The sequence below is a fragment of the Bombina bombina genome, chromosome 7, assembly GCF_027579735.1.
Source record: "Bombina bombina isolate aBomBom1 chromosome 7, aBomBom1.pri, whole genome shotgun sequence".
Taxonomy (NCBI): Eukaryota; Metazoa; Chordata; class Amphibia; order Anura; family Bombinatoridae; genus Bombina; species Bombina bombina.
Genome location: NC_069505.1, coordinates 573,677,621 through 573,702,712, shown reverse-complemented (window position 1 = coordinate 573,702,712; position 25,092 = coordinate 573,677,621). Strand labels below are relative to the sequence as shown.

Below are 25,092 nucleotides of genomic sequence, written 5' to 3'. Positions count from 1 at the left end.
AATCTGGGGGCGTTGTTTCAGAACTGATAATGGGGGTGGACTTAGTGTAGTAAGTGGGTTGACCTTGGTTCAGTGGGGGCAGAGTTAGAGTAGTAAGTGGGCTGAGCTTAGTTCAGTGGGGGTGGATTGGGGGGGTGGCTACATGATCCTCAAAAAAACAGGACTTGTCAGGTAATCTTTTTTTGGAGTACCATACAACAATTTTAAAATGTCAATATTAACCCTCCACTACCGTGAATTTCAGAGAAGAACTTGCCCAAAATATCTGAGAATGTTTAGCATTTGTGCTATCACTCCAGAACTAGAGCATTTTCTTTTTTTTATTAAGCTTTTAAAACTATATATATGTTTTAAGTAGACAACCCAAGGTATTCATCTAAGCCCATTTAAGTATATTTCATGCCACATTTCACGAATTCTTACGTTTCTCACAAACTTTGGGTATCTCACTTAAATTATTAACATACTGCATGTGCAATTGTGACACAAATGGTCCATTGTTCAGAAATAGCAGACATATATGGCTTTGCATTGCTTTTTGGTAATTAGAAAGATTGCCGCAAATTGCAGCTGCACACCACACTTCTATTATTCCCGGCAGTGAAGGGGTTAATCAGGTAGCTTGTAAGGTTAACTTTAGCTACAGTGTAGAGATTAACCTCACACCTGGCACCTCCCACACTCTGATCCCTACCTGATCCCTCACAAACAGCTCTCTTCCTTCCCTCCCCCCACACTGGCCATCCCTATCTTAGGTATGCCAGTCTGCAGTTTATTTATATATACTGTATATATATATATATATATATATATATATAACACACAATCCAAGATGTGAATCCTCCTGGGGTCAACCACCTTGTTCCTCTGTGTACATATAGCAAGCTTCACCAAAGTCAGAGGCAAACCAGGTTTTCTTCAAAGCAATTAGTCAAATTAATTGACGTTTCGGGGAACAAAACTCCCCTTCTTCAGAACACAAATAACACACACAAACCGTGCTTAAATAGAGTGAAACACAAACAGGTACCTCCTTCTTCCTATCAAAAAAGGCGCCAAACTGACATCATTTCTGATTTAGGTTAATGTGACCCTGGAAGTTTACAACATCCACTTCCGGATTATAGTAATCTTTATACGTACAATAATTGTGAACAAAAAGGGGATCACTAGTGTCTCCAGTGACCCCGTGTAATTAAACAACTCACCATTAATAAACCTAGTTCTACACTGTATGTTAAAGCACAATTTACAATGTACCTCGTTCCATATATTTCTTATATGACGCATAGTGTGTGCAGTATTTCACTATACGTGTTTACTTATACTTATGCCGGAAGTTGCGTCCCTTCCGGTTGCACCGGAACTCTACCATCGTGACGTCACTTCCGTGACAAATATTTACAATATCACATGTGCAATGAGGTGTCAGTGTTTACATGACAAGTAAGCCTAAACCATAGCGATGTCAGACGACAATTAGAACAGTCAGTACGAATATACCAACAAACATTACGTGGTCAACCATTTTAACATGTCAAAAAAATGGACAATACAACAGTAAGTTAATACTCAGAGGATCGGCAGCAGGGTTACATCTTTTAATCCACGTATATAATTCTTCTTACAAGAGGGGGTTTAGTGCATCTCTCTCTCTCTCTCTCTCTCTCTCTCTCTCTCTCTCTCTATATATATATATATATATATATATATATACATCATTCTTTGTTACATATAGTAATCAATATATCACATTAACCCCCATCATTTTAGCAATTTTGTTGGCAACGGTGCATACCTTGTAATACCATTTCACTGTCATGTGTTAGAGTCACCTATAAGGGTGGGGAACTCAATACTGGTCTAGGGGGTACCATGGCGATAGCACAAATTATCTCTAATCCGTGTCATTGCCCATACCATAGACAATGGCTGGTGGTGTATCCCCTCGTCCAAAGGCGAGAGGAACACCCCAGTCAGTCCCCATCCACAACCATTTAGTGCCCCATCCCAAGAGTGACACATTACAAGGATATATTATGTTATTGCACCAAAATCAGGCACAGAGTTCAGTCCCTTAGGATTTAAGGTATCCAGCCTGTTCATTCATTCCGCCTCCCTTTTGAGAAGCAGCTTATTTCTGTCTCCACCTTGTGATAGTTTAGAGATATGATCAATGAGAATCACTTTGATTGAAGATACAGGATGTTTGGCCACCAACCAGTGGCGTGCCACTGGTTGGTCAGATTCTCCTTTCTTTATGGCCTGCCTTATAGCCATTCGATGGTTGGCCATTCTTTCTCTGATCATCCCCTGGGTCTTCCCAATGTAGTGCAAACCACATGGGCATATCAACATATAGACAATGTAGGTAGTGGTGCACATTATGGAGTGATTGATGGTGTACTTGCGATTACCATGTGGATGGTTAAAAATTTTTGTAGCTTTCATTCCATTGCAGGTGGTGCAATTAGGGCACCGGAAGCAGCCCTTCCGTGTTACCTTCATATCATCATCTGAGTAACACTTTATTGGATCTGAAATTACCAGAAGGTCCCTGAGATTAGTATTGCGTCTGTAGCCTACTATGGGGTTAGTGATCTTAGCAAATTTTATCTTAGGATCCGAGAGTAGGATGTGCCAGTGTTCTTTCATGGATTGTCCAACCTTGGACGTGTTGGGGGCAAATTTAGTGGTAAAGATGATGTTGTTCTCAGTGTTTTGTGGTCTTATTTTCTTTTACAATAGTGTCTCTTGTGTGACATCTTTAACTTGTTCCTTCACTGTGTCCAGAACAGTCGGTGAGTATCCCCTCTTCATGAATTTATTTTGCATCTCTTGCACTTGTGACTCCCTCTTCTCTCTGCTAGAATTATTCCTTATTCTGATGAATTGTGATTTTAAAATACCTCTAACAAGGGATGGGGAATGGCAGCTATTAGACATATGTAAGGAGTTCCAGTCTGTGGGTTTGGAATACAAGGTTGTTTGAAGTCCCACCTGACCCTTTACAATAAGTAGGTCCAAGAATTCAAATTGTTTATCACTATACGACATCTTAAACCTCACGGTTGTATCAGTATTATTGAATTCATGAAACCACAACCGTAAACTTTCAACACTCCCTCTCCAAATAAGTAGAATGTCGTTGATGTACCTCCTGTAGAACATCACCTGAGGTACACCCTTAGACCATAAAAACTTATTTTCAAAACCGGCTGCCATAAATAGTTTGTCATACGATGGGGCCATATTCGACCCCATCGCCGTGCCCGCTACCTGAAGATAAAAGGATCTCTCGAATTTAAAATAATTTTAGTTAAGCAGAATTCAGCCAATTGAACCACAAATTCTATGGGTGAGCCCACATATTTATCAGAAGCAACCAGCTGTACCCTCATAGTGTCTAGGCCTGCCTTAGACAAGCTCCCGGGATGCCCAATTGTTTCCTCTAGAGATTCACTCTTACAACCGATAGCTCAATACGCTGATTTTTTGTTGCAACCGGTAGTACAGGACAACAGAGCTTTTTTAGTGGACTCAAGCGAGCTCTTAAGATTATTGAAGGAGATAAAGATCAAAGCCAATTATTTAGTTGTGTAGTGGTGTTGGATGTGAATAGTCTGCACACCATAATTCCTCATCAGGCAGGCCTAGACACTATGAGGGAACAGCTGGTGACTTCTAGGACGAGGGATACACCACCAGCCATTGTCTATGGTATGGGCGATTAGAGATAATTTGCGCTATCGCCACGGTACCCCCTAGACCAGTATTGAGTTCCACACCCTTATAGGTGACTCTAACACATGACAGTGAAATGGTATTACAAGGTATGCACCGTTGTCAACAAAATTGCTATAATGATGGGTGTTAATGTGACATATTGATTACTATCTGTAACAAAGAATTATATATATATCTATATAACACACAGAGAAAACCCAGCACTCACTTACAAGCTCTCAGCTAAGATTTAAAAGCAAAAATGGAAAGGTTAGTCACCGCAATTTGTTTTGTAATTTTCCCTATGGTTCTTGCACCCAGACCTGTCTGGGGTTAACTGCTTGTGGCTCTGGGGACAGCACAGCTTCCTGTGAGTGCCAGTGGCACCCAGGGCTGAGCATGTTGCAGGGTCATGGGATGTGTACCCGGTCCGGTATGAGAGTGCAGTTCCCTTCCGTGTTTTGTATATGTCTAGGGTGGTTACATATTCCTGTGCACCCTTCCCTTGTTTTCAGTTTGTTTGGATTTGAAAGCTTGCATTGTGTGGCTGTTTTAGGGTCTCAGGTATTGGAGAGGACCTTGACGTGGTACCTGAGCTTGTCCCATTTGGCCAGATGCGGTGACTAACCTTTCCATTTTTGCTTTTAAATCTTAGCTGAGAGCTTGTAAGTGAGTGCTGGGTTTTCTCTGTGTGTTGTATTAATTTGTTTTGTAATTTTCCCTATGGTTCTTGCACCCAGACCTGTCTGGGGTTAACTGCTTGTGGCTCTGGGGACAGCACAGCTTCCTGTGAGTGCCAGTGGCACCCAGGGCTGAGCATGTTGCAGGGTCATGGGATGTGTACCCGGTCCGGTATGAGAGTGCAGTTCCCTTCCGTGTTTTGTATATGTCTAGGGTGGTTACATATTCCTGTTCACCCTTCCCTTGTTTTCAGTTTGTTTGGATTTGAAAGCTTGCATTGTGTGGCTGTTTTAGGGTCTCAGGTATTGGAGAGGACCTTGACGTGGTACCTGAGCTTGTCCTATTTGGCCAGATGCGGTGACTAACCTTTCCATTTTTGCTTTTAAATCTTAGCTGAGAGCTTGTAAGTGAGTGCTGGGTTTTCTCTGTGTGTTGTATTAATTTGTTTTGTAATTTTCCCTATGGTTCTTGCACCCAGACCTGTCTGGGGTTAACTGCTTGTGGCTCTGGGGACAGCACAGCTTCCTGTGAGTGCCAGTGGCACCCAGGGCTGAGCATGTTGCAGGGTCATGGGATGTGTACCCGGTCCGGTATGAGAGTGCAGTTCCCTTCCGTGTTTTGTATATGTCTAGGGTGGTTACATATTCCTGTGCACCCTTCCCTTGTTTTCAGTTTGTTTGGATTTGAAAGCTTGCATTGTGTGGCTGTTTTAGGGTCTCAGGTATTGGAGAGGACCTTGACGTGGTACCTGAGCTTGTCCCATTTGGCCAGATGCGGTGACTAACCTTTCCATTTTTGCTTTTAAATCTTAGCTGAGAGCTTGTAAGTGAGTGCTGGGTTTTCTCTGTGTGTTGTATTAATTTGTTTTGTAATTTTCCCTATGGTTCTTGCACCCAGACCTGTCTGGGGTTAACTGCTTGTGGCTCTGGGGACAGCACAGCTTCCTGTGAGTGCCAGTGGCACCCAGGGCTGAGCATGTTGCAGGGTCATGGGATGTATACCCGGTCCGGTATGAGAGTGCAGTTCCCTTCCGTGTTTTGTATATGTCTAGGGTGGTTACATATTCCTGTGCACCCTTCCCTTGTTTTCAGTTTGTTTGGATTTGAAAGCTTGCATTGTGTGGCTGTTTTAGGGTCTCAGGTATTGGAGAGGACCTTGACGTGGTACCTGAGCTTGTCCCATTTGGCCAGATGCGGTGACTAACCTTTCCATTTTTGCTTTTAAATCTTAGCTGAGAGCTTGTAAGTGAGTGCTGGGTTTTCTCTGTGTGTTGTATTAATTTGTTTTGTAATTTTCCCTATGGTTCTTGCACCCAGACCTGTCTGGGGTTAACTCCTTGTGGCTCTGGGGACAGCACAGCTTCCTGTGAGTGCCAGTGGCACCCAGGGCTGAGCATGTTGCAGGGTCATGGGATGTGTACCCGGTCCGGTATGAGAGTGCAGTTCCCTTCCGTGTTTTTTATATATATATATATATAGACATGCACTAAACCCCTCTTGTAAGAAGAATTATATACAGGGATTAAGAGATGTAACCCTGCTGCCTTTCCTCTGAGTATTAACTTACTGTTGAATTGTCCATTTTTTGACATGTTAAAATGGTTGACCACGTAATGTCTGTTGGTATATTCTTACTGGCTGTTCTAATTGTCGTCTGACATTGCTATGGTTTAGGCTTACTTGTCATGTAAACACTGACACCGCATTGCACATGTGATATTGTAAATATTTGTCACGGAATTGACATCACGATGGTAGAGTTCCAGTGCAACCAGAAGTGACGCAACTTCCGGCATAAGTATAAGTAGTGAAGTACTGCACACACTATGAGGCCGAATGATCATATATCTGTCGGACCTGATCCGACAGTGCGGATATGGTCCGACAGATATCGCTGAATGTGGAGAGCAATACGCTCTACGTATTCAGCATTGCACCAGCAGCTCACAAGAGCTGCCGGTGCAACGCCGCCCCCTGCAGACTCGCGGCCAATGGGCTGCCAACAGGGAGGTGTCAATCAACCCAATCGTACTTGATCAGGTTGTATTGTGGCAATTCCTGTCCGCCTCATTAGAGCAGGCGGACAGGGTTATGGAGCAGCGGTCTTTAGAATTGTGTTTCTGGCGAGTCTGAAGGCTCGCCAGAAACACGGCCCTTCAAGCTCCATACGGAGCTTGATAAATGGTCCTCCATGCATCATATAAGAAATATATGGAACGAGGTACATTTTAAATTGTGCTTTAACATACAATGTAGAACTAGGTTTATTAATGGTGAGTTGTTTTAATAAACGTGGCCACTGGAGGCACTAGTGATCCCATTTTTGTTCACAGTTGTTGTACGTATAAAGATTATTATAACCCGGAAGTGGATGTTGTAAACTTCCAGGGTCACATTAACCTAAACTGGAAATGATGTCAGTTTGGCGCCTTTTTTGACAGGAAGAAGGAGGTACCTGTTTGTGTTTCACTCTATTTAAGCCCGGTTTGTGTGTGTTATTTGTGTTCTAAAGAAGGGGAGTTTTGTTCCCCGAAACGTCAATTAATTTGACTAATTGCTTTGAAGAAAACCTGGTTTGCCTCTGACTTTGTTAAAGCTTGCTATATATATATTTTTCTTCTGCAGTGTAGTGATCTTCCTCATCCCTCCCACCTCCCTTAACCCCCCAAATAGCTCTCTAATCCTCCCCCTCCCACTAATTACAGCCATCTTTAGTACTGGCAGCTGTCTGCCAGTACCTATATAAACATATATATATATATATATATTTTGTTTCTGTAGTGTAGTGGTTCCTCCACCTACCCCCCTCCTACGATCATTAGCTATGGTCCCCCAACCCATCAAACCACCTTTTTCTTTAGTGTAGCTCCCCATTCCTCCCTCTCCCTTTATTTTATTATCTGTAGTGTAGGGCCATCCGACTCCCTCCCCCTTCCTCCCCCCTGTGGTGCCGGCCCACCCGCCTCCCGCTTTCCCTCCCACACTTCCCGCTGACACTAGCAGATGATCGTTACAGATGGTGACACACATAGTGTCACTATCTGTAACAATCAGGCACCTGCCTACATATGCAACCAATCATGCTCCAGTTTCATATGCAGACAGATGCCATGAGCTTTGGAACTCCAGCTCTCGACTGTAACTTAACACTTGAGATTGCTGGAGCTTCCTGTAGTACAATAGGCCATTCTGGGTCAAATCATGTATAATACCTGCATTTCCTCCTTGGAAGCGCCCCAGATGTAAGGTGTATTGTTGAGTCTCTTCTGAGATATAGAAGTTGTTGTACAAGGCATATGATTTGTTGTTATCAAAATCTGTCAGGTCAACACGCAGTTCAAATGTACCTGCAATTACAAGATAAGGACGACAAACTGTGTCACATGTAACTAGACCACTAATAGTCACCCAATATCAACACAAGTGACACACATGCAACCTCAAATAAATAAAAAAATAGGCCTTAAAATAAGAATTCTACTAGACTAACCCGAAAAATTTGTGTATTTTTTATTGTGTGTTTGTACTGTTTGCGTGTAGTGCATTGCAAGTTTATGTGTGTTTGTGAGTGTAGCATATAGAATGTGAGTATATGTGAGTGTATATGTGTAGTGTGTAGTGTATGTGTGTTTGTGAGTGTAGCCTATAGAATGTGAGTATATGTGAGTGTATATGTGTAGTGTGTAGTGTATGTGTGTTTGTGAGTGTAGCCTATAGAATGTGAGTATATGTGAGTGTATATGTGTAGTGTATGTGTGTTTTTGAGTGTAGCCTATAGAATGTGAGTATATGTGAGTGTATATGTGTAGTGTATGTGTGTTTGTGAGTGTAGCCTATAGAATGTGAGTATATGTGAGTGTATATGTGTAGTGTGTAGTGTATGTGTGTTTGTGAGTGTAGCATATAGAATTTGAGTATATGTGAGTGTATATGTGTAGTGTGTAGTGTATGTGTGTTTGTGAGTGTAGCCTATAGAATGTGAGTATATGTGAGTGTATATGTGTAGTGTATGTGTGTGTGAGTGTAGCCTATTGAATGTGAGTATATGTGAGTGTATATGTGTAGTGTATGTGTGTTTGTGAGTGTAGCATATAGAATGTGAGTATATGTGAGTGTATATGTGTAGTGTATGTGTGTGTGAGTGTAGCCTATAGAATGTGAGTATATGTGAGTGTATATGTGTAGTGTATGTGTGTTTGTGAGTGTAGCATATAGAATGTGAGTATATGTGAGTGTATATGTGTAGTTTGTAGTGTATGTGTGTTTGTGAGTGTAGCATATAGAATGTGAGTATATGTGAGTGTATATGTGTAGTGTGTAGTGTATGTGTGTTTGTGAGTGTAGCCTATAGAATGTGAGTATATGTGAGTGTATATGTGTAGTGTATGTGTGTGTGAGTGTAGCCTATAGAATGTGAGTATATGTGAGTGTATATGTGTAGTGTATGTGTGTTTGTGAGTGTAGCATATAGAATGTGAGTATATGTGAGTGTATATGTGTAGTGTATGTGTGTGTGAGTGTAGCCTATAGAATGTGAGTATATGTGAGTGTATATGTGTAGTGTATGTGTGTTTGTGAGTGTAGCATATAGAATGTGAGTATATGTGAGTGTATATGTGTAGTGTGTAGTGTATGTGTGTTTGTGAGTGTAGCATATAGAATGTGAGTATATGTGAGTGTATATGTGTAGTGTATGTGTGTTTGTGAGTGTAGCATATAGAATGTGAGTATATGTGAGTGTATATGTGTAGTGTATGTGTGTGTGAGTGTAGCCTATAGAATGTGAGTATATGTGAGTGTATATGTGTAGTGTATGTGTGTGTGAGTGTAGCATATAGAATGTGAGTATATGTGAGTGTATATGTGTAGTGTGTAGTGTATGTGTGTTTGTGAGTGTAGCATATAGAATGTGAATATATGTGAGTGTATATGTGTAGTGTGTAGTGTATGTGTGTTTATGAGTGTAGCCTATAGAATGTGAGTATATGTGAGTGTATAGGTGTAGTGTGTAGTGTACGGGTCCAGTAGACATGTGAATTCCTTTTTTGGACTAATGTAAAAAAAAGTAAACATTTTAACTTATTATTATTATGCATTCAGAGAAAACAATAAAGCAACGGCTCTAACGATAAACTAAGAAATGTGCATAAGACAAAATTGTAGTTGATTTGTTTATTCAGTTAGGAGCTTTACTCTAACAACATTATGAGGCCCATTTATCATGCTCCGTATGTGTTTCTGGCGAGTCTTCAGACTTACAGAATCATGAATGGTAAAGAGACCAAAAAAGTAAGGGTTTTAAACAGCACTCATTCCTAATTTAGTAGTTTAAAAAATTGAATTTTTAATATATTTAAAGTTAAAACAAGGAAAACCACCTTGAAAGAGTACCCACAAATTAAACTGTGCACCTAGCCCCCCTGTTTCCTGGCCGATAGCAGCTCCCTCAGCTTCAGGTGTCAGGGACTAGGGACAGTATTAAAACCAACAAATAGTGCACCAAAAATGCTTACTGGGAGCACAAACGCGCTTCGGCTGTGTTATTCAGCCTTTTTCAATGTGATATGTCAAGCCGAGGCCCGGGTGCCACCCTCTTAAGTAGTGCTGTTAGGAAACTCACAACCAATCATTTACATCTCTAGTAAACCGCCCTGTTAACAGCCAATAAGAGACTGTGTATTGCGGGCATGAAGAAAAGCTAGGCTCTGATTGGATTAGCTGTGTTACTCTGAACACCAATGACTCTTGTACAATATAAGGAAAGAGCTGACTACATAATCTATATCAGTGTCATATTAAATACAACTAACCCTATGAAGTGGACATATCAAACCGCTGTGTATAGTTGTTAGTGAGATTTTTATGCGATCGAACGTCATAACATTTCGGCATAATTCACATATCTTTGTGCAATTCATTGGAACATTGTGTCTGTGTTTTTTATTACATTGTACGCTACACTGTGCCTCGTCCTCACACATCATATATAGACCGCGATCAAGAGGTGAAATCGGGTTGATTGACACATAACTACTTTGTGTTTGATGATACATTTTTCTTACAAGTCTGTGGCACCGCAATGGGCACATCTTGCGCGCCAACATATGCCAATATATACCTGGGCTGGTGGGAAGAGATGATTGTGTTCAATGACCACATGAACCAATATACTCAATTCATCTCCCACTGGTCCAGGTATATAGATGACATTCTCCTAATATGGGAAGGCCCAGTAGAAGTATGGGAAGAATTCATCAAACTACTAAACAATAATCCTTTTGGATTATACTTGACACATAATGTAAGTTCCAGCAAAGTTGAATTCTTGGACCTGACAATTTCTAAGAGTAATGACAGATTAGTGACGGACACATATAGAAAAGCCACCGCTACAAATAATATCTTACATGCACAGAGCAATCACCATCCATCTACAATCAATAGTCTCCCATATGGTGAATACCTTAGAATAAGGAGAAACTGTACAGACATAAATTCTTTCAAAAAGTCAGCATTAGAACTATGTGACAGACTTCTTCAACGGGGCTATTCTGGAAAACTGCTAGCAAAGGCATATCAAAAAGCTCTAAACAAAAATAGGTCAGATCTTCTTATACCTAATATCAAAAAATGTGTATCAGAGCAAAACACTATGAGATTTATTTCTACTTATAGTAATCAAAGTAAACAAGTTAGCTCAATTGTTAGAAATTGATTGATGAGAGGTTAAAGGGATTACTGCCTGATAAACCATATTTCACCTTTAGACGTGCCAGGAATCTCATGGATAGCTTATCACAAAGTCACTTTGATAGGAACAGGAATAAAAAAACAATTCACCAAGGCTCTACACCATGTGGTCATTGTAAAACCTGCCAATTTATGAGTAGAAAAGAATTTATCACTGACAGATTTTCTAAAAAATGGAAAATTAAAACACACATTAACTGTCAGAGTGATAATGTCATCTACTGTCTTTCATGCTCGTGTAATTTGATATACACAGGCATGACAACACGTAAATTGAGTACAAGAATAACAGAACACCTATGTAACATACGTAATGCCCAAAAAGATCAGAAAGAAGGTAAAAAAATAACAAGTGTGGCAAGACATTTCTTGCTATGCCACGCAGGCAAAACTACATCTTTCAAATGTTGGGGCATTTAGAGAGTTAAATCAGGCATCAGAGGTGGAAACACCGAAAACATTCTGTTACAAAAGGAAACAGGCTGGATATTCAAACTAAATTCAGTCATGCCACACGGAATGAATGAAGCTAACAATTATTGGGTATTCCTGTAATATAAGTACTTAATATAAAAAAGTGAGTCTCTGATACTCATTTCATTTGTGTAATCCCTGATATGCAATACCCATGGTTGCAAACATCATGGAACCACAATTAAGGATATGTTTACTAAGTTTGTTGATCCTTAATGGGTCACAAATACATAAGTGTGTTATCCTTATAGTTACTTATCCCTACTTTAAATTTATACACAATGAAACTTTATGTCTAAGTGCCGCCCGCAGTGCTGTTAATAACCTTCTCCATGACCATTTTTTATGTAATGGGTAATTGGACTCTACTTTACAATGACTCCTGTGTACATAACTACCTTTCATTATTTACTATATACAACACACTATGCATCATGTTTTTCATATACAATGCATATGTATTTTCATACTAATGCAATTAAATGAACAATACCCTATATTGAGACTTGTTTAATAGGTCTCAAATTATATGGCTATAGTATAGACTGTGTATATGTGGTTTACATAATGATTCAGTGGTAGTAGCAATTAATAATACACTGTTCCCTATCTTAATTACAATATTGAGCTCCTAAACTATCCCTAACACTACCCTAATGAAACATATCATAGCATAACTGTGGAGATGCATCTTTATATTACATTTATGTGGGGAATCGAAATTAGAGTGGATTATATCTAGACTATAATATTCTTAAGAGTTCCAGATAAATTTATCCTCCATAAGAACCATATAATATGAGAAGAGTGAAAGAAACTAATCTCAACTTTACTGTACACATGCATACGATGCTAACTGAAAAGCTTCAGTACTCCTCAAAAGCGCCCTAAAAATAGTGAATATTTATTGTGACTATTCAGGATGAATACATACAACCTGCACAACGACTTTTGTACCCATGTTATCAGAATTTTTGTGATTATACTGGGCATCAATTTAGCATAAATTATGTAAAGCGCTATTTTTGTTTTACAGATAAGCCTCGCATATAATGGACTTTGTTTAATTATATATATGCCACAATATCACTCACAAGGAACAATAGGGCCAAATTAATGTATATTCTCGTACCACTCCTATGCATATGAATCACACTAACGGAGAATTTACCATTAGAATCAAATCACAACATATGTGTACAAGCTGCAAAGCCTATCTTAACTGTGATCAAAAGTCTATCTACATGACATAATAACAGATGATGGCGATTGTACTAAGTGTTAGGAGAGAGGACCCCCGATCAACTATTTCACCTCTTGATCGCGGTCTATATATGATGTGTGAGGACGAGGCACAGTGTAGCGTACAATGTAATAAAAAACACAGACACAATGTTCCAATGAATTGCACAAAGATATGTGAATTATGCCGAAATGTTATGACGTTCGATCGCATAAAAATCTCACTAACAACTATACACAGCGGTTTGATATGTCCGCTTCATAGGGTTAGTTGTATTTAATATGACACTGATATAGATTATGTAGTCAGCTCTTTCCTTATATTGTAAAAGAGTCATTGGTGTTCAGAGTAACACAGCTATTCCAATCAGAGCCTAGCTTTTCTTCACGCCCGCAATACACAGTCTCTTATTGGCTATTAACAGGGTGGTTTACTAGAGATGTAAATGATTGGTTGTGAGTTTCCTAACAGCACTACTTAAGAGGGTGGCACCCGGGCCTCGGCTTGACTTATCACATTGAAAAAGGCTAAATAACACAGCCGAAACGCGTTTGTGCTCCCAGTAAGCACTTTTGGTTGGTTTTAATACTGTCCCTAGTCCCTGACACCTGAAGTCAAGGGAGCTGCTATCGGCCAGGAAACAGGGGGCTAGGTGCACAGTTTAATTTGTGGGTACTCTTTCAAGGTGGTTTTCCTTGTTTTAACTTTAAATATATTAAAAATTCAATTTTTTAAACTACTAAATTAGGAATGAGTGCTGTTTAAAACCCTTACTTTTTTGGTTTCTTTACCATTCATGATTCTGTATGTATGCTATTAGGGTTAGCACCGGATTTAATATCTATTTATTCCTAACCATACTATATCTAGTGCCAGTTTCTCAATCCCTCTATTATCATTGAGTCTTCAGGCTTGCCAGAAACACCAGTTATGTAGCAGCGGTCTAAAAAGTGACTTTTCACGAATATTCTTAAAAATTCTATTATCAAATGCTATTTACAGTTTTTGAATGTCACTTTCGAATTTCGAATTTTGCGAAACATTCTCCTATCCCTATTGTTAATACTTTTGTATACATAGCACCATCAGAAAGGTAGTACAGTACCATAATCATAAAGGTAATAGTTGTTTTAAATAAATATAGACTAGCATTTGCATTTTACAACACAAAAAAAAACAATTCAATGACACACGCAAAGAGGATTGTTACTTGTGGGGAAAATGGTAATTTTTAATATATATATATTTTTTTTAAACAATTAATGAAAAATGTGGATTTTGGAATAATTCCAAAATTTGGAACCTAGATTTGATGATATGTACCAGTATAAAAATGTAAGACTTTTGATTACAAAATATATTTATGGATTACTAAAACAGGAAATTTCAAATTTACCAGTGGATGTAAGGCGATGAATATTGTCATTCCCCATCCAGAACTCACTCCATTGATTTCCGAACCCCCTTTTATAGGAATTCCAGTCTCGAAAAAAATCCACGGAACCATCCATTCGTCTCTGGAAAACCTATAAAGATGTCATGGTTGTATATATGATTAAAAGGATAGGATACTCAATATATATATATTCTATTTTAATCATGTTTAAAGGGTCAGGAAAGTAAAAATTTAGCTTTCATGATTCAGATAACACTTTTAAATTCACTTTCTTTTTTAAATGTATTTTGTTCTCTTGGTATCCATTGTTGAAAAATAATATGTACATATCCGACACTAATGTGAGCTAGCTGGGGTTTGGTGCCTGCATATATTTGTGATTGGCTGACTAGATGTGTTCAGCCAGCATTTCTGCTCCATCGGCAAAGGATATCAAGGAAATGAATTAATTGTTTCAATTTGTATGTTAAGCTCATAACATTCAAGCTCTGCATTGCAAAATAAATGGTTTAAAATCACTTGCACTGTTATTTTGCTCAAATTACATGATTTTGCAAATCAAGAGCAGTTAAGGGATACACCTTTTAAAAAGCACATAGGGCCACAACGCAATGGCATGGACAGGGAGAAATTATTGAAGCAAAGAGAAATGGAATGGATTCACAGGTTAGAAACCCTCAGGCCTAAAGGTCTGAATAAAGAGTGTTCTCATAAATTAGGAATATCACGGCTAGATTTAGAGTTTTGTCGGTAATGACCCGCGTAGCTAACACTGGCTTTTTTTCTCCCGCACCTTTTAAATACCGCTGGTATTTAGAGTTCACAGAATGGCTGCGTTAGGCTCCAAAAAGGGAGCGTATAGCATAATTTACCGCCACTGCAACTCTCAATACCAGCGGTGCTTACGGACGCGGCCAGCTTCAAAAACGTGCTTGTGCACGATTCCCCCATAGGAAACAATGGGGCTGTTTGAGCTGAAAAAAAACCTAACACCTGCAAAAAAGCAGCGTTCAGCTCCTAACACAGCCCGATTGTTTCCTTTGGGGAAACACTTCCTACGTCTGCACCTAACACCCTAACATGTACCCCGAGTCTAAACACCCCTAATCTTACACTTATTAACCCCTAATCTGCCGCCCCCGCTATCGCTGCCCCTGAAGATGTACATCCTCTGGCTGAAGTCTTGATCCAAGCCCAAGCGGGGGCTGAAGATGTCCATCCTCCGGCTGAAGTCTTGATCCAAGCGGCGGCTGAAGAAGTCCATCCTCCGGCTGAAGTCTTCATCCTATCCGGGCAGAAGAGGAGATCCGGACCGGTAGACATCTTCATCCAAGCGGCATCTTCTATCTTCTTCCATCCGATGACGAGCGGCTCCATCTTCAAGACCTCCGGCGCGGATCCATCCTCTTCTTCCGACGTCCTAAAACAGAATGAAGGTTCCTTTAAGGGACGTCATCCAAGATGGCGTCCCTCGAATTCCGATTGGCTGATAGGATTCTATCAGCCAATCGGAATTAAGGTAGGAAAATTCTGATTGGCTGATGGAATCAGCCAATCAAATTCAAGTTCAATCCGATTGGCTGATCCAATTAGCCAATCAGATTGAGCTCACATTCTATTGGCTGATCGGAACAGCCAATAGAATGCGAGCTCAATCTGATTGGCTGATTGGATCAGCCAATCGGATTGAACTTGAATCTGATTGGCTGATTTCATCAGCCAATCAAAATCTTCCTACCTTAATTCCGATTGGCTGATAGAATCCTATCAGCCAATCGGAATTCGAGGGACGCCATCTTGGATGACGTCCCTTAAAAGAACCTTCATTCTGTTTTAGGACGTCGGAAGAAGAGGATGGATCCGCGCCGGAGGTCTTGAAGATGGAGCCGCTCGTCATCGGATGGAAGAAGATGCCGCTTGGATGAAGATGTCTACCGGTCCGGATCTCCTCTTCTGCCCGGATAGGATGAAGACTTCAGCCGGAGGATGGACTTCTTCAGCCGCCGCTTGGATCAAGACTTCAGCCGGAGGATGGACGTCTTCAGCCCCCGCTTGGGCTTGGATTAAGACTTCAGCCGGAGGATGGACGTCTTCAGCCCCCGCTTGGGCTTGGATCAAGACATCGGAGCCTGGACGGATCGGTGATACCCGGCGTGGTGAAGATAAGGTAGGGAGATCTTCAGGGGCTTAGTGTTAGGTTTATTTAAGGGGGGTTTGGGTTAGATTAGGGGTATGTGGGTGGTGGGTTGTAATGTTGGGGGGGTATTGTATGTTTTTTTTTCCAGGCAAAAGAGCTGAATTCTTTGGGGCATGCCCCGCAAAAGGCCCTTTTAAGGGCTGGTAAGGTGAAAGAGCTTTTCTATTTTAATTTTAGAATAGGGTAGGGCATTTTTTTATTTTGGGGGGCTTTGTTATTTTATTAGGGGGCTTAGAGTAGGTGTAATTAGCTTAAAATTGTTGTAATATTTTTCTAATGTTTGTAAATATTTTTTTATTTTTTGTAACTTAGTTCTTTTTTATTTTTTGTACTTTAGTTAGTTTATTTAATTATATTTATTTGTAGGTATTGTATTTAATTAATTTATTGATAGTGTAGTGTTAGGTTTAATTGTAGATAATTGTAGGTATTTTATTTAATTAATGTATTGATAGTGTAGTGTTAGGTTTAATTGTAACGTAGATTAGGATTTATTTTACAGGTAATTTTGTAATTATTTTAACTAGGTAACTATTAAATAGTTATTAACTATTTAATAGCTATTGTACCTGGTTAAAATAAATACAAAGTTGCCTGTAAACAAATATTAATCCTAAAATAGCTACAATATAATTATAATTTATATTGTAGCTATATTAGGATTTATTTTACAGGTAAGATTTAGCTTTAAATAGGAATAATTTTTTTTAATAAGAGTTAATTTATTTCGTTAGATTTAAATTATATTTAACTTAGGGGGGTGTTAGGGTTAGACTTAGCTTTAGGGGTTAATACATTTATTAGAGTAGCGGTGAGGTCCGGTCGGCAGATTAGGGGTTAATAATTGTAGGTAGGTGGAGGCGACGTTGGGGGCGGCAGATTAGGGGTTAATAAATATAATATAGGGGTCGGCGGTGTTAGGGGCAGCAGATTAGGGGTACATAGGGATAATGTAGGTGGCGGCGGTGTGCGGTCGGCAGATTAGGGGTTAAAGAAAATTAATAGAGTGGCGGCGATGTGGGGGGGCCTCGGTTTAGGGGTACATAGGTAGTTTATGGGTGTTAGTGTACTTTAGAGCACAGTAGTTAAGAGCTTTATGAACCGGCGTTAGCCCAGAAAGCTCTTAACTCCTGGCTTTTTGCTGCGGCTGGAGTTTTGTCGTTAGATTTCTAACGCTCACTTCAGCCACGACTCTAAATACCGGCGTTAGAAAGATCCCATTGAAAAGATAGGATACGCAAATGGCGTAAGGGGATCTGCGGTATGGAAAAGTCGCGGCTGCAAAGTGAGCATTAGACCCTTTCCTGACTGACTCTAAATACCAGCGGTAGCCCAAAACCAGCGTTAGGAGCCTCTAACGCTGGTTTGGATGGCTAACGCCAAACTCTAAATCTAGGCGTAAGATTGTACAAACGCTTCAAAACCTAATTCAATCTGTGTATTTCGAGCCATTTTCATTTCGCTGATATTACAAGTGGAGCAAAATCTTTATGCTTCAATCCTTACTGCAAAGTACAGTTACACTCATATTAACACCATCTAATAAAAATTATTTAAAAAAAATATTGCACAAAAATGTTATAAGGGCTCAAAAATATGAGATCTCCGGTGTTAGAAAAAAAAAAGGCAGGCAAAGGGCTTTAACATTGAGACACATATATATATACATGTCTAAAGATGTATTTGTATGTATATATATATATATATATATATATATATATATATATATATATAAATATATATATATATATATGTGTATTTACAGTCATATGTACACATATATATACATGTCTAAAGATGTATTTGTATGTATATATACAGGGAGTGCAGAATTATTAGGCAAATGAGTATTTTGACCACATCATCCTCTTTATGCATGTTGTCTTACTCCAAGCTGTATAGGCTCGAAAGCCTACTACCAATTAAGCATATTAGGTGATGTGCATCTCTGTAATGAGAAGGGGTGTGGTCTAATGACATCAACACCCTATATCAGGTGTGCATAATTATTAGGCAACTTCCTTTCCTTTGGCAAAATGGGTCAAAAGAAGGACTTGACAGGCTCAGAAAAGTCAAAAATAGTGAGATATCTTGCAGAGGGATGCAGCACTCTTAAAATTGCAAAGCTTCTGAAGCGTGATCATCGAACAATCAAGCGTTTCATTCAAAATAGTCAACAGGGTCGCAAGAAGCGTGTGTAAAAACCAAGGCGCAAAATAACTGCCCATGAACTGAGAAAAGTCAAGCGTGCAGCTGCCAAGATGCCACTTGCCACCAGTTTGGCCATATTTCAGAGCTGCAACATCACTGGAGTGCCCAAAAGCACAAGGTGTGCAATACTCAGAGACATGGCCAAGGTAAGAAAGGCTGAAAGACGACGACCACTGAACAAGACACACAAGCTGAAACGTCAAGACTGGGCCAAGAAATATCTCAAGACTGATTTTTCTAAGGTTTTATGGACTGATGAAATGAGATTGAGTCTTGATGGGCCAGATGGATGGGCCCGTGGCTGGATTGGTAAAGGGCAGAGAGCTCCAGTCCGACTCAGACGCCAGCAAGGTGGAGGTGGAGTACTGGTTTGGGCTGGTATTATCAAAGATGAGCTTGTGGGGCCTTTTTGGGTTGAGGATGGAGTCAAGCTCAACTCCCAGTCCTACTGCCAGTTTCTGGAAGACACATTCTTCAAGCAGTGGTACAGGAAGAAGTCTGCATCCTTCAAGAAAAACATGATTTTCATGCAGGACAATGCTCCATCACACGCGTCCAAGTACTCCACAGCGTGGCTGGCAAGAAAGGGTATAAAAGAAGAAAATCTAATGGCATGGCCTCCTTGTTCACCTGATCTGAACCCCATTGAGAACCTGTGGTCCATCATCAAATGTGAGATTTACAAGGAGGGAAAACAGTACACCTCTCTGAACAGTGTCTGGGAGGCTGTGGTTGCTGCTGCACGCAATGTTGATGGTGAACAGATCAAAACACTGACAGATGGCAGGCTTTTGAGTGTCCTTGCAAAGAAAGGTGGCTATATTGGTCACTGATTTGTTTTTGTTTTGTTTTTGAATGTCAGAAATGTATATTTGTGAATGTTGAGATGTTATCTTGGTTTCACTGGTAAAAATAAATAATTGAAATGGGTATATATTTGTTTTTTGTTAAGTTGCCTAATAATTATGCACAGTAATAGTCACCTGCACACACAGATATCCCCCTAAATAGCTATAACTAAAAACAAACTAAAAACTACTTCCAAAACTATTCAGCTTTGATATTAATGAGTTTTTTGGATTCATTGAGAACATGGTTGTTGTTCAATAATAAAATTAATCCTCAAAAATACAACTTGCCTAATAATTCTGCACTCCCTGTATATATATATATATATATATATATATATATATATATATATATATATATATATATATATATATATATATATATATATATATATATATATATATGTATGTATTTACAGTCATATGTACACATATAAAAAAGTAATATATATGTGCACATATATAAACAGACATATGTATATACAGTATATATATATATATATGTGTGTGTGTGTGTGTGTGTGTGTGTGTGCATTAGAGCCCTTTGCCATTAAGCAGATAAAAACTGTATAACTACTAATTCGAATATGCTATGTTGTTTGAGCGATGGGTGTTTGTTTTTTTCAACATTGACTTCTATGGGGAATGCGGAAGGACGATGGCGTTTGCTAGTTCTTGAGTGTTAGTTTTTTCCCCACTTTTTCCGTTGATCTCTATAGGAGAATACATGCACGCGCACGCGAAAACTTATTATTATTATTATTAGGTTATGTTTTTAGCACTATTCGGGTTAACGCTAGTGCAGTGCTACTTGTTATCTAGCCCATAAATAGATACGACAGACAGATAAACAGACAGACAGATAGATAAATAGATAGACAGACAAACAGAAAGATAGATGATAGATAGATAGATAGATAGATTATGAGACTGACAGACAGACAAGGGGATAGCTAGATAGATAGATTAGAGACAGATAGATAGCTAGAGAGATAGATGATAGATTAGAGACAGACAGACAAATAAATAGATAGATAGACAGACAGATATATAGATTGACTACAGACAGACAGACAGATAGAATGATAGACTAGAGACAGACAGATAGATCGATAGATAGATAGATAGAAAGATAAATAGACTAGAGACAGACAAATAGATTGATAGATCGATAGATAGTTTGATAGATTGATGATAGATTAGAGACAGATAGATAGATAGATAGACTACAGTCAAACAGATAGAATGATAGATTAATAGACTAGAGACAGATAGATAGATAAATAAATAGATAGACTAGAGACAGATAGATAGACTAGAGACAGACAAAGAGATAGATAGACATACATACAGATAGATAGATAGATAGATAGATAGATAGATTGATAGATAGATAGATAGATAGATAGATAGATAGATAGATGATAGATTATGAGACAGACAGACAGTTGGATAGATAGATAGATGAGAGACAGACAGACAGACAGACAGACAGAGAGATAAATAGATAGATAGATCAACTAGAGACAGACAGATAGACTAGAGACAGATAGATAGAGACAGACAGAGAGACAGATAGAATGATAGATAGATAAACTAGAGACAGACCGAGAAATAGATAGAGACAGAGGGGCATATTTATCAATGTGCGAGCGGACATCATACGAAGTAGCATATCATGTCCGCTGCACATCGATAAATGATGACAGCATACGCTTTCGGTATACGCTGGTGCAATGGCGCCTCCTGCAGCTTTGTGGCCAAGGGGTGTCAATCAACCCAATCGTATTCGATCAGGATAATTTCTGTCCGCGGCCTCAGAGCAGGCCGACAAGTTATGGAACAGCGGTCTTTAGACCTCTGCTTCATAACTGCTGCTTCTGGCGAGTCTGAAGACTTTCCGGAAACACAGGGCATCAAGCTCCATACGGAGCCTGATAAATCGGCACCAGAAAGAGAGATAGATAGATAAATAGACTACAGACAGACAGATAGAATGATTGATAGATAGATAGATAGATAGATAGACTACAGACAGACAGATAGAATGATTGATAGATAGATAGATAGATAGATAGACTACAGACAGACAGATAGAATGATTGATTAATTGATAGATAGATAGATAGATAGATAGACTACAGACAGACAGATAGAATGATTGATATATATATATAGATAGATAGATAGATAGACTACAGACAGACAGATAGAATGATTGATTGATTGATATATATATATATATAGATAGATAGATAGATAGATAGATAGATAGATAGATAGATAGATAGATAGACTACAGACAGACAGATAGAATGATTGATAGATATATATATAGATAGATAGATAGATAGACTACAGACAGACAGATAGAATGATTGATTGATAGATATATAGATATATAGATAGATAGACTACAGACAGACAGATAGATAGATTGATTGATTGATTGATTGATTGATTGATTGATAGATATATAGATAGATAGATAGATAGATAGATAGATAGATAGATAGACTACAGACAGACAGAATGATTGATAGATAGATAGATAGATAGATATATAGATAGATAGATAGATAGATAGATAGACTACAGACAGACAGATAGAATGATTGATTGATTGATTGATAGATAGATAGATAGATAGATAGACTACAGACAGACAGATATAATGATTGATAGATAGATAGATAGATAGACTACAGACAGACAGATATAATGATTGATAGATAGACTACAGACAGACAGATAGAATGATTGATAGATAGATAGATAGATAGGCTACAGACAGACAGATAGAATGATTGATAGATAGATAGATAGACTACAAACAGACAGATAGATTGATTGATTGATAGATAGATAGATAGATAGATAGACTACAGACAGACAGATAGAATGATTGATAGATAGATAGATAGATAGATAGATAGATAGATAGACTGCAGACAGACAGATATAATGATTGATAGATAGATGATAGATAGATGATAGATAGATAGATAGATAGATAGATAGATAGATAGACTACAGACTGATAGATAGATAGATAGATAGAATGATAGATAGATAGATAGATAGATAGATAGATAGGTAGACTAGAGAAAGACAAACAGATATATAGACAGACAGATAGATAGATAGATAGATAGATAGATAGATAGATGATAGATAGTTAAATGGTAGATAGATAGTAATAATGAATAAGCACTGTAAATGTACTGTAACAGATTGCAGACCATGTTTAGAATTAGAAATTTGACAGAGAAATGAGAGTGGGAGGGAAGGAGAGAGAAAGAGACAGAGAGAAAAAACAAAGAAAGAAAGAGAGAAAGAATGCAGAATCTTTTATATCCTGTAGTAGTCACATAAAAAAAGACTTCCATTCCAATCTCAAACTTACTATCCATCCTCCTCCATCAGTTTCCATATCACAGAAAACTGTCATGGGAGTCCCTTGGGGTAGATATATTGTGTACCAGCCGTTCTGAGGTGCTCCTTGGTTCAGCAATTCTTTACAGTCCTTTGCAGCTGGAGACAGAACAAAGACAATATGTAGATAATACTTTATGCAGAGTTTAGAATGTACTTTTTTTACCTACTTTTGATGAGTCAAGAAATACCACTTACTACCAACAGCCGACACCCCCGGGATTCCTCTGTCACCTGCACAGAAAACATATAATTGTGCATTGTTTATCCAAAATATGGTGCTAGAAACCTCTTTCTTCATGTGGTTATATCTAAGCATAGAGTGATCACAACAATTAAAGGGACATTTGAAATATGACATGCCAGTTTAGATGTTAAGTGCACAAATGCAAACTTTATGGAATGCTAACAATGCTGGTACTAAATCTACAATGCGAGCATTTTTCTTCTGCTACTAGAAGTCAATAGTTAAAGGGACAGTCAACACCAAAATTGTTATTGTTTAAAAAGATAGATAATGCCTTAACTACCCATTCCCCAGCTTTGCACAACCAACATTGTTATAGTAATATACTTTATAACATTTAAACCTCTACATTTCTGCCTGTTTTATTAGCTTTTTACAACAGGGGAGTGCTAGTTCATGTGATCCATATAGATAACATTGTGCTCACGCCCGTGGGTTGTGTACAACACAGCACTAATTGGCTAAAATGAAAATCAATAGATAATAAATAAAAAGTCATTTGATCAGGAGGATGTCAGAAGAGGCTCAGATACAAGGTAATCACAGAGGTAAAAAGTATATTGATATAACCATGTTATCTGTGCAAAACTGTGGAATGGGTAATAAAGGGATTATCTATCTTTTAAACAATAACATGTTTTTGAGTTGACTGTCCCTTTAATATTCATCACGGGGTTGTTAGTATTTTGTGCACTACAGTAAATTATGTTGTGTTGAGCAGATGTGTGAAGCCATTTTAGCACATTCATTTTCATCAGGAAATCGATTTCTGTTATCTCCTTTGTTCCAGTGAACGGTCATCTTAAAGGGACACTGAACCCAAATTTTTTCTTTCGTGGTTCAGATAGAGCATGCAATTTTAAGCAACTTTCTAATTTACTCCTATTATCACATTTTCTTCATTCTCTTGGTATGTTTATTTGAAAAGCAAGAATGTAAGTTTAGATGCCGGACCATTTTTGGTGAACAAACTGGGTTGTCCTTGCTGATTGGACAGCACCAATAAACAAGTGCTGTCCATGGTTCTGAACCAAAAATGTACTGGCTCCTTAGCTTAGATTCCTTCTTTTACAAATAAAGATAGCAAGAGAACGAAGAAACATTGATAATAGGAGTAAATTAGAAGGTAGCTTAACATTGCATGCTCTATCTAAATCATTATAGAACAACATTTGGGCTCAGTGTCCCTTTAATTCTACAGGAAACAAAGACATTTTAGACAATTGGGTGCTTCCAACTTTGTTACAACAGGTTGGGAAAGACCTTTTCCTGTTCCAGCATAACTGTGCCCTTGCACACAAAGCGAAGTCCAATAACATATGGTTTGATGAGTTCAGTGTAGAAGCACTCAATCAGTACTTCTGCAATTGGAACAATTGGAACTCTGATTGCGAACCATCCTCATCCATTATCAGTGCCTTCCTCACAAATGCTTTTTTTTAGATGAATGGACACAAATTCCCACAGACACACTCAAAAATCTTGTGGAAGAGTGACACCTGTTATAGTGGGGCCTACACCATATTAATGCCCATGGTTTAGGAGTGGGATACACACGCACACACACCTGTCTTTAACTTTTAGAACTTTAACTCATTATTAAATGGTCCTTTACTCAAATACGTTACACATATAAAATATGTAGGTTGTGTATAATTAAGAAATATATTGCATAAAACAATACTTTCAATAAATAGGAAATGTTTTATCAAAAAGATGTTTAATATGTTGCATATTATATGATGATTAATATTAAAGGAACCTAAATGTGTTAAAGCTTTGTCTGAATAGAATTTGTCAAATCCAAAATTCAAAACATAACATACATTTTTTTCAGAAATTAATTAATTAATTAATTAATTATTTATTTATGCATCATTTAATT

The 25,092-nt window shown here is 38.5% G+C and overlaps 1 protein-coding gene across 1 annotated transcript in view; it reads right to left on the bottom strand.

Annotated features, from left to right (window-relative positions):
• The window catches only part of LOC128636095 (ficolin-1-A-like), a 79,472-nt gene that overhangs the window by 18,587 nt on the left and 35,793 nt on the right, over positions 1-25,092 (bottom strand). The window contains exons 3-6 of the mRNA XM_053689159.1: positions 23,159-23,194; positions 22,932-23,059; positions 14,270-14,399; positions 7,619-7,753 (exon numbers count right to left, since the gene is read on the bottom strand). Coding sequence (XP_053545134.1) covers positions 7,619-7,753; positions 14,270-14,399; positions 22,932-23,059; positions 23,159-23,194 — 429 coding nt within the window. The remainder of the gene's footprint in view (positions 1-7,618; positions 7,754-14,269; positions 14,400-22,931; positions 23,060-23,158; positions 23,195-25,092) is intronic.